The 19,556-nt window shown below is 36.5% G+C and overlaps 1 protein-coding gene across 1 annotated transcript in view; it reads right to left on the bottom strand.

The window, feature by feature from the left end:
- Positions 1–19,556, bottom strand: part of LOC145982281 (uncharacterized) — a 93,863-nt gene that overhangs the window by 60,224 nt on the left and 14,083 nt on the right. Inside the window, exon 2 of the mRNA XM_083115850.1 lies at positions 4,550–4,974. Within this exon, the coding sequence (XP_082971976.1) occupies positions 4,550–4,944 (395 nt within the window). The 5' untranslated portion in view covers positions 4,945–4,974. The remainder of the gene's footprint in view (positions 1–4,549; positions 4,975–19,556) is intronic.

Genomic DNA, 19,556 nt, shown 5'->3' with positions numbered 1-19,556 from the left:
GCACCCTCAGATAACAATGCAGCGGTGATTGATGAAACCAACACGTATCTTGAGCAACCCAACAATGACACGTTCTTTTTTACCCCAGTAAGTAGCGAACAAGTACGTAAAATTTTTAACAAAATGAAATCGAAAGCGTGCGGTTATGATGGCATAAACCTAACTATTTTACAGTATTGCATCCCCTTTTGTTTAGAAGCTCTTACGCACATTATTAATCTTTCCCTTTCCAAAGGTTGGTTCCCTCAAGAGTGGAAAAAATGCGAAGTAACACCTATACCTAAAAAATCCAACCCCACAGAAATAAAAGATCTACGACCTATTAGCATTCTATCCACAATGTCCAAAATACTTGAAAAAGTAATTTATGAACAAATACTTTCACATATTCAAGGTTTCCTACCACACTTTCAATCTGGTCTCAGAAAAATGTATAGTACTTGCACTGCGCTGGTAGATATCGTAGACAATGTAAGTAAAGGAATAGATGAAAATGAAGTTACACTTTTAGTCTTGTTGGACTATTCAAGAGCATTCGACTCGATCAATCATGAATTGCTATTGGCCAAACTGTATCATTATGGCGTTACCGGAAACGCGTTAAATTGGTTTCGATCATATCTCGGCAACAGGAAACAACGTGTGAAATATCGGGAACCGGAAGTCACATACTCTAAATGGTTAGTTGTTCAACGAGGCGTCCCTCAAGGAAGTATATTGGGTCCACTACTATACATGATTTACGCAGCTGATTTCGACCGCGCTGTCCAATATTGCCACTACCATCAGTATGCTGACGATTCGCAAATCTATATTCAGTGTAATACAGAAAACTACAATAATGCGATGACCAAACTTCAATTCGACCTTGGTCACGGAGGAACTCTCTTCAATTAAATCCATCAAAATCTTGCTTCATGACCATAGGAACTCATGGTACCCTTAAGAAACTTCACAAAAACGCACCTTCTCCTCCAACTCTTTGCAGTATACCGCTAAGCGAAGTGGATACAAGCAAAAACTTGGGAATTGTGTTCGATAGACACTTAAATTGGGAGCCACAAGTCGAATTTATTGTGAAAAACTGTATGGGGAAACTTAAATCTTTGTATCATTTAAAACATACTCTGGACGCTAATGTTAAAGATCGTCTTATGCAAGCACTCGTCCTATCCACATTAGACTATTGCGCTCCAGTGTACAGTAATATATCCCAGGGCCTAAACTATAAACTTCAAAAAATTCAGAATTGTTGTATACGTTTCATATTTAACCTAAACAGAAAGGAACATGTATCCCCCTATTTAAAGAAACTTTATTGGCTAAGCATTAACAATAGAAGAAAATACTTAACACTCACCTTGATGCACAAAATACTTAAGAGTGGCTCCCCAAAATACTTATCCTATAAGATCTGTTCTCGTAGAACATCAGCCGAACATAATATCCGCAAGAAGCATAATCTAAAAATCCCCAAACATAAAACCGCCACATATAACAAGTCCTTCATTGTTACAGGGATCAGGGAATGGAACAAACTGCCTGCACCATTGACTAACATTATTTGCCATCAAAGTTTTAAGAAAAATCTGAAGAACTTACTATTGTCCCAACAACTTCATTAACCTTCATATGTTAACAATTGCACCTGCACTTATACATCATATAATGCATACCTAACCTAACCCCCCCCCCCCCCGCACACACATTGAACTACCGAAGACATATTACTTATCTTTACTCAACAGTATATATACTAATCTATTCAATGTATTATTTTATCATTGTATAATCTTTATATTATCTTTATTGTATTATCATGATCATTATGTGTTGTTATTTTTCTTTCTTTTTGTTTTTATTCATTTATTGTATCTTTGACAAGGGTTGGTTGTAAGAACGGCCCACGAGGCCGAAACACGCCTGCTTAAATAAAGACCATTCTATTCTATTCTATTCTACATGTCTCTTCATCTTGGGAGTCTCGTGGTGTGCAGGCAACTCACCTACCATTCTATAACATACATATTACGTGACGAGTGCATCCATGGACAAAATTTTGCAGATGCTTCATGAAAATCTTATTCAGCGATGCTGTTACTGTTACAATTAATACAAACAATGTAAAAAGTGTATAACATAAATAGAGGTACATTAACTTTTTATATTTATTTTTGCCTTTTGCGATTGTGCTTTTGGCTTTGATGAATTTGCTGGCCAGCCCCTCGAAGTATAATGATATGTACAAGATATATCAAGTTACAAATGACCCAAGACTCAATGCTAAAAAAAAAAATAACAAAGCTCTAAAAAAACAATAAAGATGCTGTAAGCAATATATAACACACATGGCATCCAATGTAATGACTTACTACTGCTGCTTGAGTTGCATATGACCCATGCACATAAAATAATTAAAAAATCATATAATGATCAAGAACATATTGCTTTCAATGTTCTTATTATATTCTTGTATTGAAACGTCATGGCCCCAGGGATTTTCATTTCTATTGTGGCAGTCAACGTGTTAACATTATTTAATCTAACCCTCCCAACCAAGGAAAACCAATCATCTGTTAGAAGAGTATCGTTCAGTGATATGCTATTGAAGAATATGTGCTAGCATCCATGTGACAAGCTCATGCCCAATTCATTCCATCCAAGAGCACTTTCACATTTTCTTCAACCAAGAGCACTTTCACATTTTCTTCAAACAAAATATCATTGTATGTAGGCATGGGACTGATTAATCAGTACTCTATCGGTATCGGCTGATATAGGCATATCGGTTTATCGGTAAAATTACCAATTATTTTACCGATCCGATATGTCGATAAATATCTGATAATTTAGTGCAAAATTCTGCCATTTTGTTGTAATGTTTATGGATAATCTCCCTGCCCTTCTTTCTAAAAAGCAAATGCCTAAATATTCAACTTATTTTGAATTGCAGTCACTATGAAACACACATTTATTAAGGAGATCAATGAATATTTCAGGTTCTTCAAGGACCATTTCTAATTTTATATCGGATCGGTAGAATATCGGTTATCGGTATCAGTAAATTTTATATCGGTACTTTATCGGTATCGGTCAAAATTTCATATTGGCCCATCCCTAATTGTATGTGCATGCTTGAAGCAAAAAAAAAATACCTGGAACTCCAAACGTAATTAAATCTAACATTTTTAAATAGTAACATGAAAGTAGCCTACTATCAGCACTGCAGTCACCCTAATGCATGGAACTCATCTGTACAAATGATAACACCACCATCAACAGAATTCCTGTCAGATCAAGGTTACTGATGCAAGAACAATAATCCAAATTACCACATAGAGCATGTTTCAAAATGATTTGAAGGATAAAAGCACCATCCATTAGCAAAACAACATAATCACCGATCGAATATCCTGTGAAGCACATCCTTAAGTTTTCTATTTTGAATGGTCCCAGTAGTTCTAAATTCCACCGCCATGTACCAGTGGTTAGAAGCTAGTATTTTGTGAGAGTAGGTCAGTAGTGAGTGTGCAACGTCTGTTACATTCACAATTTCATTAAGATCCACCACCTAAGAACTCTATGGTATTAGTGCTGAGATGCAAGCCATTGATGAGAACATGCTCAAATCTGCCTGGATGGAGTTAGATTACTGTATTGACCTGTGCAGAGTAACAAACGGTGCTCATATTAAGCATTTGTGAGTTAACTTTGCGATAACCATTGGCACTTAAACTTGGACAGTTACGTTACACATGTGCAAAATTGTGTCTTATTTTGTGGTTAGCACATCGCGCTGCAACGTCAAGGGTCCTGGGTTCGAATGCCGCTCGGGCTTGGTTGTTTGTGAATGTCCATTCATCAATTTCATCATTTCATCACTCATCCCCATCTTTGCAAATTAGCCACGAGGCATAAAACGAGAAGTAAAATAAACTAAATCAATCAACCAATCAATATAAAGAGTTAAAATTATTCAAATAATTTTGAAACACAGTGTATAATAAGTAATCCTCCACATGCAGAACACATCATAAAGAGTTGGCAATGATGTCAGGACATGATAAATAGTATAACATAAAAACACTTATTACTTTGCTACAACACATCTTTGCAAATTAAAACAACAGAGGCCGACCTCCGTGGTGGAGTGGTTAGACAGGTTCTGGGTTCCAATCTCTGCCTGGGCATGGGTGTTCACTGTGAGTGTGACTCCATCAATTTCAACCTATCTTCAGTCATCTCCACGATTTGTCAAAAGTGGCAGAAAAGTGATGTAAAATAAACCAAATCAATCAATAAAAAACAACAGTAAATGTTCATATGTAAAAATATTCATAAACAAACCATATTTTCTTATTTAATATGGGAGACTTGAAATACATGCTTCAGTGATTAATTGCTACATGCAAAAATTCATGCCTCTGCCCATACACAAGAAGCAATTCTGATAATGACTAAATATTCAAGTTGAGGAAATTTTGAGGAGGCATGATCAAAGTATTATGGTACTCATTTTCAAAAATTTCAAAATACTTCATGCACTCACCTTTCTGTCTCTCCAGATGGACATTCATCTTCAATTGTGAGTTCACTCTTCACATCTTCAGGGTCTACATTAACATTGTCACACTCATCACTTTTACATGCAACAGCAGCACATTTTGCAATGCCATCACACTGTATATCTGAAACTTTACTATCCTCCTGTAAAAATTCAGTCATCCCAGCACCAGAATTCAAGTATATGTGAAAGGCAACATCCCCTGGCTCTTCAACTTTCATTTGTTCCTCCTTTGGTTCAGATTTAATTACTGATGATGAAGATGCTGGCTGCCAAGTATTTTCGGTTGACTCTTCATTTGCTTCACTCTTGATTGAGCAACTCATGAGGTCAGGTTCTACCTTCAGTATGTTGGACGAAGAGTCATCATGAGACTCCATCTGTGTTGATGAGGGTCAGGCACTTGCAATCTGAAAATACATTTTACACGCAACCATCAGATGCTGCTCAAATAGAAGACAACACACATGTGTGTGTGTTTGTGTGTAACAAGTAAAAAGGGAAAGGGAAACACTCAACAGACACTGGAAAAAATTAAATTTTTGCAGCCGCATCTCCAGTGGCAGAAAAAGATGGTGGAAATGGAAGCTGTGCCAGGTTTAAAGTGATGGTTAGGCAGGGATGGGGGTGGTGATGGGTTGGTTGGGAAAATTAATGGGCGGACTTTTTCAGGCCAGGGGTTGGTTGCATTCATGGCTGATATGTAGGCCCCCTCCCATCTTTTTCGTACCAAGGTTGATGAATATCCATGCCCAGGCCAGGATTCCAACCCGGGACCCTGGGCATCGTAGCACGATGTGATAAACACGTCCACCACAGATGCCGGCAAGGGGAATGATTAAGTCCAGGGTGTGGGTGGAGTAGGGGTGGTTGTTGATCCTGAGGTCGAGGGCCTTGGATATTGCAGGTGAAGGTATAGATAACACTGCCAACTTTGTGTGTGATTGTGTGTCTTGGATTTCAGGCCTGTTCCTGTGTTGTTGTTTTTTTGGGGGGGGCTGATTCAAAATATTGCATCTGATAGACTGCATCGGTTCTAGTTTCTTAGATACAGATACGATATGATAGATGTGAATGCACAAAATGTTAGTCCAGTCTTTGAAAGATCTCCTTTGCAGAATAGGGATATCATAAAAGCTTTGTTAATTGATTTCGCAATTTATGTATTTAAATTACCCACATTTTTTATGTATAATTGACCTTTGTTTCACAACTATTCCCAATCAAATAATTTCATTTCTGCAGATCAAACACCATAGAGGTTATGGCTACTTCAAGACGGAGTTGCTTGAATCATCCTGGAGTATTTTGCTATTTTGTGGGGAGTACAAACTGAAAGGAAGTAGGAAACCTATTTCTGAGTTTGTAAAAATAGCATATGTAGCTTATTTTGGTGTCAAGCTTGGAGATCAGGATAAGCCATGGGCTCCTGATATTGCATGCAAAACTTGTTCCGAGCACTTGCACCAGTGGACAAATGGAAAGAGATGCTGCTTGAGATATGGAGTACCAATGGTTTGGAGGGAACAGAAAAAACTCTTCAATGACTGTTATTTTTGTATTGTTAATATCCCAGGCATCAATCGACATAATAGTGACAAGTGGCTTTACCTTGATCTACCTTCAGTCAGGAGACCTGTTCCGCATTTCGATCTTGTACCCATTCCACCTATCCATGAACTACCAGAGCTCTCAGGGTATGAGTCTTGCATGTCTGATACTGCACAAGATAAAGGCAGTGGAGTTGGTGTCACTGGTTTCCAACAACTTCACATAGTGAACGTTTTGACCAGAATGAATTGAGTGATCTGATTAAGGACTTAATCTTTCCAAGGAGTCTTTGGAATTTCTTGCCTCCAGACTAAATAAAATAAAGTACTTCAGCCTGGAACAAATATTATATTATATCATATGGAAAAGAAAAGATTTGCTGTAAATTTTTACCAAAGACAAACTTAGTATTCTGCAATGACATGGAAAACATTCTAAACAAAACTGGTCTTTCAGAACATAAAACAAGTGAGTGGAGTCTTTTCATTGAAAGTTGAAAACGTAGTTTGAAATGTGTTGTTTTAAATAACAGCAACAAATATGGTTTCATTCCATCAGTCACTCCACCAGGATGAAAGAAGAGTTCAAGACCAACTCTTTAGTCTTGGAAAATATAAAATACTACGAACATCAATGGGTGATATGTGTAGATATGAAGATGGTTAATTTTCTTCTTGGTCAACAAAGTGGCTACACAAAGCATCTTTTCTTGTTATGTCTTTGAAATAGTAGAGACAAACATGAACATTGGGCAGGAAAGATTGGCCTCCGAGGGAATATATGGTTGCTGGAGGACAAAATGTTATCAATGAACATTTGGGAGCACGAGATAAAATCATACTGCCACCACTACACATAAAGCTAGGCCTGATTAAATACTTGGTAAAGGTTTTGAAGAAGCACACTGAATACATAGCGCATAAGTTACCTGGACTTAACATGGAAAAACTGTACGCAGGAGTTTTCGATGGTCCACAGATCAGACAACATAACAGTCCCACATTTCACATCATCAATGAATGAAATTGAATCATGTGTCTAGTGTTCATTTGTTCCTGATGTGAAAAACTTTCTTCGCAACAAGAAGACACACAACTACAAGTAGAGGATATGATCTTTAATTTCAACAGGCTTGGCTGTAACATGAGTGTTAAAATCCATTATCTGCACTGTCACTTATATTGCTTTCCAGGGAACCTTGTTGACTTAAGCGAAGAAGGCGAAAGGTTTCACCAGGACTTAAAAACAATGGAAGCCAGATATCAAGGAAGATGGGATGCACACATGATGGCACACTATTGTTCGAATCTCATGCGGGATCATCATGGCACATCCCACTCTCGGAAATATTACAAAAGGAGCTTCTTGTGTGTCAAATGACTGGGAAGTTTGTATCATAAATCTGTGATTTTGGTATGAAATAAGTAGATTTTCATGTAGTACCCTTTTCAATTAATTTTTAATGTGTTTCCTTCATGCTGAAAATACATTAATTTGAACACTTCATTAAAAAATCCTGATTTTTTATGAACAAGGTATAACGATCATGTAATGCATGATCTTTGGTCTTGAACCCCCACAGTACCCAAGATGCCGCAGATGCCTTTTCTAACACTCGTCTCTTCCAACTGGCATTGACTAGGGAAGTGATGAAAAAATGTTCTGTTTCCACTGCAAGTGATATAACTTTTACTCTGGTTGTATAATCCACTCTGCAGTGTTGCCACTTTGTGCAATATTTATGAAATGACACTTGTATTTTTTTTATCGGCAAGCAGAGTGAAGGGTGATATATGGCATATGTTCTGTACATCAAACACTAGATCTGATAGAGGAAAACTGGTGCCATTTTTTAAATAAGCGGATCAAATAAACCTAGAAACAGGATTAACATTTGAGGCAGCAAAATGTGTCTTGGCCAGTTTAAGGTTTGAGGTGTGGCAGACAAGGTGGATGGACTTAAACGAGGTCGATTCAAATCGCGATGAAATTAGGTGAAATCACTTTAAATAAAATATATATATATAATAATGTACATAATGTACTTTTGGTGAAATTGCATTAATCTTGTAATAATTTAATAGTGTTAATAGGTTCTAAGAAGAAAAAAATACATACATGTACTGATGGGGTGAAGCTCATACGAAAGGAAGTGTAAGTAGTGTAATTGATGATACAACCAGGACGAGAAATGATGAACCCCCCTCAGGCAGATTTGGCTACACTTAAAACTTGCTCAACATGCCCATATGAGCTTTTTGCTCAAGTGTGGTACTCCGTCTAATCCAAGATTTTTGTAAAAATGCCCTCGGGAAGTTCCTGTGAAATGAAGAGCCCCCTCAGATTGATTTGTCCACACTTACAAAAGGCACTTCTGTCAGATTGTTATCCATAAGATTGTTAAAAATATGCCCCTCCTGATATTTTTTTTGCCCACACCTAAAACTAAGCTCTTGCATCATGTTATGCAACAAATTATGATGCAAGAGCTTTTGTATTATGCAACAAATTATGATGCAAGAGTTTTTGCATTGTGCAACAAATTATGATGCAAGAGCTTTTGCATTATGTTGTGCAACAAATTATGATGCAAGAGCTTTTTGTATTACATATCAGTTAGTATTGTGAGAGTGGCTGAGGAGTACAGATGTGTTGCTGCAGTGCTCCTCTTATTTTTTTAAAAAAAAATAACACAAAAATATAGCAGATTTGTATAAATTGAATTATAGGTTTGTTTGATTCAATATATAGAATTTTCTAATATATTGAACAAAGGGTTTATATTTGCCCTAGTTTGTTATACAAGATCAATACATGACACATGGTATTAGGTCAATGCCTTTCCATGCACATCACGACATGCCTGTGCAGACATGCAATTGTGAAAGGTCAGTGCTTCAGTGGATCAATACTTATTCTATCTTTGTGCATGTAGGCTATCCTGTACAACCTGTCATAGGTTTATTAAGTATAGAGTTTTGATTTGAACCCCAAGAAATTTTATATAAATACCAAAGCCAAAAATATTAAGACACATACACACACACACTAAGTATACAAAGCACATTGCTGAACCCAACTGATATTTTTTATTAAGCATAGAATTTTGATTTGAACCCCAAGAAATTTTATATAATAAACAACAAAAATGCCAAATCAAAAATATTGTAATCAATGCAATAAGAATATAACCAGCCCCAATTGGGCTAGGCATCAAAGGAATTGTAATCCAGACAAATGCAGAACTCCCACAAAAATATGCCCTAAATGCCATAGAAAATATAGCATGGAATACTTCACATATAAACATAAAGGTACTTGCTCTGCACAGTCATCAATATTGCCCCCTCAACCATCTACATCTGGTCTGAAAAGGAAGCATGAAGCACCTGTTAATGCTAGAGCAGCAAAGCAGCCACGCTATGCACCACCCATCCATAGCAGTTTTAATGGCCAATTAAGGGATCACCGTTTTGTATCAGAGCCAAGATGTGACATTAAGAATTTTTTGAACAGTATAAATCCAGATGTGCAGGCAATTCTAAATGCACAAAATGGCTCTTATAAGCTGTCCCTCAAATTGTTTACACAATATAAGAAGCCAAAAGGCACAAAATTTACACAGCCCCACATAACAGAAACTGTACCGGTATATTCAAATGCAAATTCAGACAAAATAATAAGCAGTTTGATAGATCAATTGAATATTAAACACTCTGAATTTGCTGGAAAAGAGTCTGGATGGAGCCTATGTGGATCTCCACACAAGCTCTATGTTAATATTTCTGAATTCAGCCCATTACAAGGATCTACATATTTGCCATTACCTGCCAATATTAAAAACAAACAAGCCGTGGTTAATATAAAAAATAATGATGAGAAATGCTTTTTGTGGTGTATTTTAGCTGCTTTGTATCCAGTTTCAAGGCATCCTGAGCGAATAAGTTATTATAAACAACATGAAAATGATTTTGATGAAGCAATGGAGGGTTTAGAATATCCAATGTGTGTTCAGAATATTGATAAATTTGAAAAAAAGGCCAGGGATATTAATGGTAAACAATTATCTATTAATGTATTTATTTGTTCTACTGGCCGTGGCAATTGCTTGATAGCACCTCTCAGAATCAGTACATTTGATGATGATTCTGCTGTTCCGATTGATCTGCTCTTAATTGAAGGGGATGATACACACCATTATACTCTGATACATAATCTTGAAGCTTTAGTCAGAAAACAACTAGACAAAACTCATAGAATATTCAAGTTGTGCAGAAGATGTTTAACTGTATTTGATGGTCAAAAAATGGTGAATGGGGTTCGGGAAGTGAATACAGAAATTGCTAAAAACAAGTTAATTGAGCATCTGAAATACTGTGGCAACCATAAACCTGTTCATATGCTTATGCCTAACCCAAGTGAAAATGCCAAATTCAAAAAGTTTGAAGCCTTGTTGGAACACCCAGCATATATAGTGTGTGATTTTGAATCAAACCTCAAACCCCTTGCATTCTGTAGACCAGATCCTGAGGAATCTTCAATTACATCATATCAATTACATGAACCTTCTAGTTTTTATTATGTGATTGTACAGGATGGTGTTGTTAGTAAAGAATATTTATACATGGGAGCAGATGCCATCAAAGAATTTGCACTTAGAATAGAAAATGAGTGCCATGACATAGCATCTATCTTATTAAAATCAAAACCCATGTTGCCTTTAACAGAGAAACAGATTGAAGATTTCAACAATGCAGAAAAATGCCCGGTATGTGATTCTGAATTTTCAGATACAAATATCAAGGTGAAACACCATTCCCATACAGATGGTAAATTCTTAATGGCCCTGTGTAATAGCTGTAATATTAAGATCCAGAGACCAAAATTTGGCCCTATATTTTGCCATGGTGCATCCAATTATGATTTCCATCATCTGATCAGGTACGAGGGGTTTGACAAGCAGAATTTAAATATTTTAGCAGAAAATAATGAGAAATATATTGCTATTAGCAAGAAAATTAAAGTTAATGGTGTTCCTATTCACTTAAGATTTCTTGATTCATACAGAATTTTATCGGCTAGCCTGGCTACACTGGCCAGTCAATTATCTGATGATCAATTCAAAATCACATGTGCTTTGTTTCCAAATCAGGACCTGAAATTAATTAGGCGGAAGGGTGTATATCCATATGATTATGTTACAGATTTTTCTAAATTTGATGAGTGTTCCCTGCCACCACAACAAGAGTTTTACAGCAAAATCAGAGCATCTGGAATCACTGATGATGATTATCACCATGCCCAGTTGATGTGGAACAATTTAAAATGCCAGACATTTGGTGATTATCACAAGGCATATTTAAAACTTGATGTCACTCGCTTAGCTGATATACTTGAGGCATTTAGAAAATCTTCCATGGAAAATTATAAGCTGGATCCAATGTATTTTTACAGTGCTCCAGGCCTAGCATGGTCTGCAATGTTTTTAAACACTAAAATGCAGTTGGATCTCATTCAGGATCAAGATATGTATCTGTTTATGGAACAATGTATAAGAGGAGGCATGGTGCAATGTTCTCAGAGATATGCCAGAGCAAATAACAAATATATTCCTGATTATGATCCAGCACTGCTATCAAATTATATACTGTATGTAGATGCCAACAGCCTCTATGGTTATGCTATGATGAAAAACTGCCATATGCAGGGCTTGAGTGGGTTGAAGATTTTAATATTGAAGATCTTCAGGATTTTGATGACAGTAACTATGGCCTGTTCTTAGAGGTTGATCTGACAATTCCTGATGATTTACACAACACATTTTCTGATCTGCCCCCAATTCCTGAGGTTAAGTGTTCACCTGGCTCTAAACAGAAGAAATTGATGATGACTCTAGAGCCGAAACAGGATTATGTCATATATTACAAAAACCTCCAGTTCCTGATGAATCATAGTGTTCAAGTGACCAAAGTTGGAAAAGTTTTGAGGTTCAGGCACTCAAGATGGTTGAAGCCATATATTGATACAAAAACAGAGCTTCGAACATCTGCAATGAGCCAATTTGATAAGACCTTGTTTAAATTGATGGTCAATTCTGTGTATGGCAAAACAATAGAAAATGTCAGAAAACATATTGATGTTAAAATAATTACTGACCCCAGCCGGAGCAAAAAATTGATTGCAAAGCCCAACTTCAATTACAGAAGAATTTATGATGAGAATATGGCACTTTTCAACATGAAAAAAACAAAGATTAAGTTTGATAAGCCTATTTATGTAGGGGCTGTGATATTGGAATTGGCCAAATTACACATGTTAAAATTGTATTATGATGTGTTGAAGCCTTTCTATAAGGATCGTGTAAAACTGATGTACATGGACACAGATAGTTTTGTTCTTGATATTCAAACAGAAGATGTTTATCAAGATATAACACAGCCTGAATTGTTTAAATATTTTGATACCACTGAACATTCAAAAATTAAACCCCACAACAAAAAGGTGCCTGGCAAGTTAAAAGATGAGACACTTGGTGATGTTATTGTGGCATTTGCTGGGTTAAGGGCCAAGATGTACAGTTTTGAAACATGTAGTGGCGCTATTGCCAAAAAGGCCAAGGGCATTGGCAGAGTGACTCTAGACAAAGAGCTTGAATTTGAAGATTACAAAAATTGCCTCAAATCATGTAGCACAATCAGAACATCAGAATCCAGAATTCAGAGTGTGGATCACTTGTTGACTACAAATATTGTAAGAAAAGTGGCTCTGGACCCACATGATGATAAGAGATGCATTTTATCATGTGGCATACATACTCTACCATGGGGTCATTGTGATTTGAAAAGTGGTAATCAATGCCCAATTACAGAGCATGATTTGAAATAAATAAACATGCCTATGAACTTATTTGGGTTCAAAAAACAGGCTATTATGGACCTGCCAACACCACAACCCTCTTCTGATATAATATCTAAACTAAGTGCTTTGATAATTATTCATCTGAACAGCATACTTACAGATGTTGATGATGAAACAGGTAAAACATTGTACATATTTAACAATAATTTAAATTATTACCAATTACCTGTAGGTGGGCAATTGCAATTTATTACAACCCCTGAGGGTAATGTCAAGATTTCAGTAGGGAGAAATATTTATAGAATTAAGCACTCAAACATGGTTTCTGGCACTGTATATACTGTTTCTGCTGGTGACTGCTTATATATTGAGGTCCCGGGATCATACGACAAGCTTATACCTTTTTTTATAGAATTAAGAATCAGATATTCAATAATAAATAACCACTAAAACAAAATGCCTAATGATATATTTGGCCATACAAGACATGAAGATCACAGTGATGAGATTCTGATGCTTGATGTCAGAGTCAAGAAATTAAGAAGTGATTTACAAGCTTTACAAACCACACTGAATGCCAGTCTTCAACTAGAAATTACAAATTTACAATCACAATGCATGGACCCTCTTCTTAAAATTGATTCTGAACTCAAATTGCTGCTTCAAAAATATACTGACTTGGCCACATTAGATAATTTTCAAAGTTTAGAAGAGGCTGTAGCAGCTCTTCAAGCCAAATTTAAGACCCAGGCCACCAACTCTGAGCAATTGAAACAACAATTGGAAGAGCAGATAAATAATGTCCAGACACAGCTCCAAACAATTGTCAAAAGCATAAAATCACAAGAAGATTTTGATCTAGTGATTTCCACTCTAAAGGAACAGATTCAATCACTCCAGATACCTAATCTGGACCCCTTGAACAATGCCATAGCCGAGGTTAAAGAAAAAATTGAGACACTTGAAAATTTTATGAACAACTTGCCATCTTCTGATGCTTTGAGTGCAATAACTCGGAGTGTTGCCAATATTAAGCTGCAACTTGAAACATATGAAGATTTTGGAAAAATTCAAAGTACCATAACCCATCTTGAGAGTACAATAGCAGCAGTGCAAAGTGATTTGACAAATGTACAAGAATCTCGCCTGCCTGGTATTGTAGACACCCTTGCCAGTGTCCAGCAACAGATCACAAAGCTTGAAAACCTCAACACTGAATCTGAGCTATCTCATTTTCATCACTCGATCGATGATATCCAAACAAAGCTTGAAATTTTACAACAATCAACACCCACTCAGGCTGATATAGCCCTGCTCCAAAATGCTATGCAAAATGTGGCTGATGCTTCTGAATTCAATAATGTGAAATTGGCACTTGAATCTTTGCAAAATACTGTATCAAATCTGCCTACATCACAGGAACTTAAAAATATTAAGAGAGCTGTGAATCGCATATTGAAATCAGAAGATATCAAGAATATCCAGACAGAGATCAAACAACTTACTCAGACAGTGGCCACTCTACCAACTAATCAACATATTAATGAACTGCATGCCCTGTTTGAGGATATCAGAAGACAGGTCCATGATCTTACTGCTCACAATTCAAAATTGGCAGTTGTTGAAAATTTACAGCAAATTGTAGCTAATATCAAGCAACAGCTAGGGACCATGGAATCCAATCAAGCAAATGCTCTGTCTGTTTTTGTCACCCAGCTACAAGAAATTGTGCAACAATACAAGAAACTTGTTGTGGACATAAAAATCAAGCCAGGCCATGATGATGTTGTTAGGACTATCAATGAGCACCTTGAATCTGTAACAAGTAGATTGCTTACAGCAGAAAAAGAAATAACCGGCATAATCGAGAATCCTAAACATACAATAATTCTTGAATTGTACAGCATCCCCAACAAAGAATATGATTCACCATTTACACCAGGTGGCAAAATATATATGCTGTCCCCTGCACAATTTTATTACCAGTTTTTTGTTGGGGGCACACTGAGACCAATCAAGATCAAATATTGGCTTCAACCACAGGCACACCACTACCCCACCTTATCAATAACAAATGCTGATAACAAACCAAAAATCACCAGTGTAGAGTTAGAGGATTTTACAGATCCCAATACATTAGAAACATCTTATGCTGAAGATGATGGCTCTCTGGAATTTCATATACAAATAGGAGACAAATTATATTTAGAAAATCCTGTAGTATCAGCTGCTGAACACCCCATAGTTGCAATATTCTTGTTTTCATATTATGTCTAGACAAATTATTGTTGATGAATTACACAGACAAGCCAGACATAATTATAAGAGACTGCCAGTAGTCACAAAAGGCATAGATGATTTATGGCAGTGCGACTTGATTGAGATGGCAAGTGGACAGCTGAAAAACTTAGACAAAATCAACAAGGGCTACAAGTATCTACTCACTGTCATAGATACATTTTCAAAATTTGCCTGGGCTGTGCCACTCAAATCCAAGACTGGAAAATGTGTTACAGAAGCCTTCAGGACAATCATCAATCAGAGTGGAAGATCACCGCGCTATTTGCAAACAGATAATGGCAAAGAATTTTATAATTCTGTGTTCCAACAATTTATTAAAAGCCAGTCAATACAACATTATTCGAGTTACAGTGATCTCAAGGCCTCAATTGTAGAGAGATTCAACAAAACCCTAAAAAATCTTATGTATAAACAATTTACACATCAAGGTAATTATAAATGGCTTAATATTCTTCCAGAACTTCTACATAAATATAAGAACTCGGTCCATTCCACAATCAACATGAAACCCTCTGAAGTAACTTCATCTGATGAGCAAAAATTGATCAGGACTGTTTATTATCCTAGATACCAGCCAACAACAAGAAAAGCCAAATACAAGGTGGGTGATCAAGTAAGAATCAGCAAATATAAGCACTTATTCAAAAGAGGCTTTACAAGAAACTGGAGCACTGAATTATTTACAGTGGTTCAAGTTAAACCTGGGACCCTTAACACATATATAATAAAAGACCACCGAGGAGAAATTCTCAAAGGCCGGTTCTATGAAGAAGAACTCAATAAAACTAAACAGCCTGACACATATCTCATAGAAAAAATCATCCGCAGAAAAGGCAACAAGTTATTTGTCAAATGGCTAGGACTTCCAGAACACAGCTGGATCGATGCAGACAAAGTGATAATATGAGCACCTGGGATGTTATAAAAAGGCTGCCAGAACCTGAACAGCAGATTAAGAGAAATGGCAAGTTGCTGCCTGAAAATATTAGATGTCTTATTGTTGGGCCATCGGCTTGTGGTAAAACTACACTAATGATTGATAATTTTTTATTGGCACCCAACTGGTTAGACTGGAAAAATAGGCACTTGTATGTCTTCTCTAAGAGCTTGGAACAATTAAAATATCAGCAGCTGATGAAGCTATATGATGGATTGGATATAGCCACTTTTGAACCAGATGTTAAGCCACTCCATGAATGTCTTGATAACTCTGTTGTTGTGTTTGATGACATTATACTGGATAATCAAAACAAGGTTAGAATTTTTTTTACACAGGGGCGACACAAAAACATTGATTCTTTCTACCTGGCACAGACTATTTCTAAAATTCCGAAGCAGCTGATCCGAGACAACAGCAATTTTATGTGTGTGTTTCATCAAGATCATACCAACCTCAAACACATACATGATGAATATGTAGGTGGGGACTTGAGCTACAATAATTTTTCCAAGTTTTGCAGTAGGTGCTGGAACCAGGACAGTTATGGGTTTGTCACAATTGATATGACAAGAAAACCCAATAGTGGCAAATACAGAAATAAAATCAACAATTTTCTAGACATTGAAACATATATAAATAACCATGAAAAGGCCAATTATTGATGATCTTAAATTAAAAGATTATCTTGTAAAAAGATTTAAGGGATGGAAATCAGAGAACCGAGGAATTTATGAACAACACAAACAGAACAGCCTATTATTGATGCTATTAGTGAATTAGGTAAAAATATCAAAACTGTTACAGAGCAAAATCAAAATTTGATCACAGAGCTTGTACCTGTAGCTGCTAGGAACATATTAGATTATCCAATCACCCCACTTTTTAGTATTCATACACCTAGTCCTGTTGCTCCTCGAAGAATTGAAGCTACTCAGGATCCTATTGAATTGGGTCTTCTTGCTCAAAAATATTTAAGCACACCTAAAGACAACAAAGATGAGGTCTTTGGCTTATATGCTGACATAGAGCGTGATGGTAGCATCATACATAGAATTGGCAATTTCAGACTAACATTTATGGGAGATGATATAATTGTATATTCAGAATCTCATCTTGAAGAAAGAGGTGCTTTTGTTAAATATCCCGGCACACCTGGATTGTGGGAACTGATGACTAGGAAAAGGCCTGGCAGCTATACAGATCAAGATTATGAGCATTACAAAGAAATATTAATAAAATCAGATGCTCTATACCAGAACAATGATCCCACACAAAAAAGAGTCAAGTCTAGCAGTGGAGCAAAATACAACAATTTAATCAAGCCCATATGGTCACAAATTAAGACAGGCAGTGGAATCAAACAATACAACACCCTGCCTAAAGAATTTGTCTGGGTTGTTATATGTCAGGAAACTTGTAGATAGGTTGCTGGTGATAGCTGGGGAGGAAAATGCTGGCAACCACAATTTTTACAATGAAAAGGTTGGAATTATGGACATGATAAGTACAAAATTGTCTAATTTTATAGTGAATGACACTAAGGGGATTGGATATCTTATAAAAATTATTAATACTCTACCACCTAAATTTTGGAATATTTCTGAGGGTCGGGGGTTGGTTAATGACATTATAAACAAGCTGCCATTTGAACTACATATTCCAGGCTATCAGTATTGTGGTCCCGGTACAAAATTGGACCATAGATTAAACAGAGGGGATCCTGGTGTTAATCCCCTAGATGCTGCTTGTAGAGACCATGACATAGCGTACAACACACATTCTGATCTTGACAAGAGACATGTTGCAGACAAGAAATTAGAAGAGGCTGCATTTGGTAGATTTGTAAGCAAAGATGCTTCTTTGAGTGAGAGAATAGCAGCATTGGGGACCACCATAGCTATGAACACCAAACAAAAACTGGGGTGGGGGCTGTGAATATATATATATATAATAAACATAGAATGAAGGCCAAGGGTGTTATGTATCAAATACCTTATGCAGGTCTTAAATCTCTTAAAACTATTGATAGTCTTTTAACCAAAAAGCAGCGCAAGAAAAAAAGCTCATGTCTTGCAAAGGGCCATGGTATGAAATTGTTGCTTAGTACCCCCCAATTAAAAAAATTACAACAATCTAGAAAAAAATTGCATACAGGGGGTTTCATATTTACTATCCCGGCCATCTTAGCAGCACTTGGGGCTGTTGGGAGCTTGGCTGGGGGATCAGCTGCCATAGCAAAAACAGTAATAGATGCCAAGAAGAATAGGGCAGAATTAGATGAATTGAAGCGCCATAACCTGGCCATGGAGAAACAAGGCAAAGGTGTTAAGAGAGCCATGAATAAGTTTAAAAAAAACAAGAGCCGCTTACAAACCAAGATATTGAAACTTTAATCAAGCCACTGGGCATCAAAAATTTTAGAGGTGTGTACATGTCTGATTCTTTACCAGAACAACCACTCAACAAAGAGTGTGGCATTGTTAATTTGGATAAGTACAAAAATCAGGGCACTCACTGGATTTGTTATCTTAAATATTTAAACAATGAGGCATTTGTGTTTGATTCATTTGGAGGTGTTCCACCTGAAAATTTAATAAAATATCTAAAATCAGCTAATGTTTATTACAATAATGACCGTGTTCAAAACTTCAAAGATGTTAATTGTGCACATTTGTGTTTATCTGTTCTTAGATATCTGTCTCAAATAAATAAACCATCAATTGAAAATTTTCAAAAGGCCCTGTGGTATTTGAAACATCATGGGGGTATTCCATCTCACCAGCCAAAATTCAATATTGAAACTTAGATTACATGATGATATAGTGTATCCCAAAACAATAGCTCTCAGAGCATTTTATGGCATGTACTTGATCCCTAATATTACACACCACAACAACAAAATTGCAGTTGGTGATCAAAAAATTGTCATCACTCCAGGGCAGTATAATCTGTCGACTCTAAATGCTCAATTACCCAGAGGTATAGTATTAACTCAAAATTCTGTCACTCACAGAGTAGAGATTGTATCTGCTACAGAGACAGTGGATCTGGGTACTATAGGAGAGCTGTTAGGCTTTGAGAACAACACAAAACTTGAACCAGCCATCAAACACACTGCTATTAATATACCTAAATTCTTAGCCATAGAGACTCTGAATATTCACTGTAATGTGGCCGAGGGTATGATCACCAAATCAAATGGCATAGGCACTCACAAACAAACTGGCATCATTGCAACATTCAAACCTAACTCTGAATTTATGGAGCCCATCATCTACACTCCATCCCCAACATTATATTTTCCTGTGTGCCATAATAGAATAGATTACATTGAGTTGATGG

This window comes from Lepisma saccharinum, unplaced genomic scaffold (genome assembly GCF_977018435.1).
Source record: "Lepisma saccharinum unplaced genomic scaffold, izLepSacc3.1 HAP1_SCAFFOLD_50, whole genome shotgun sequence".
NCBI classification, from domain to species: domain Eukaryota; kingdom Metazoa; phylum Arthropoda; class Insecta; order Zygentoma; family Lepismatidae; genus Lepisma; species Lepisma saccharinum.
This window is presented reverse-complemented; position numbering and strand designations above follow the sequence as displayed.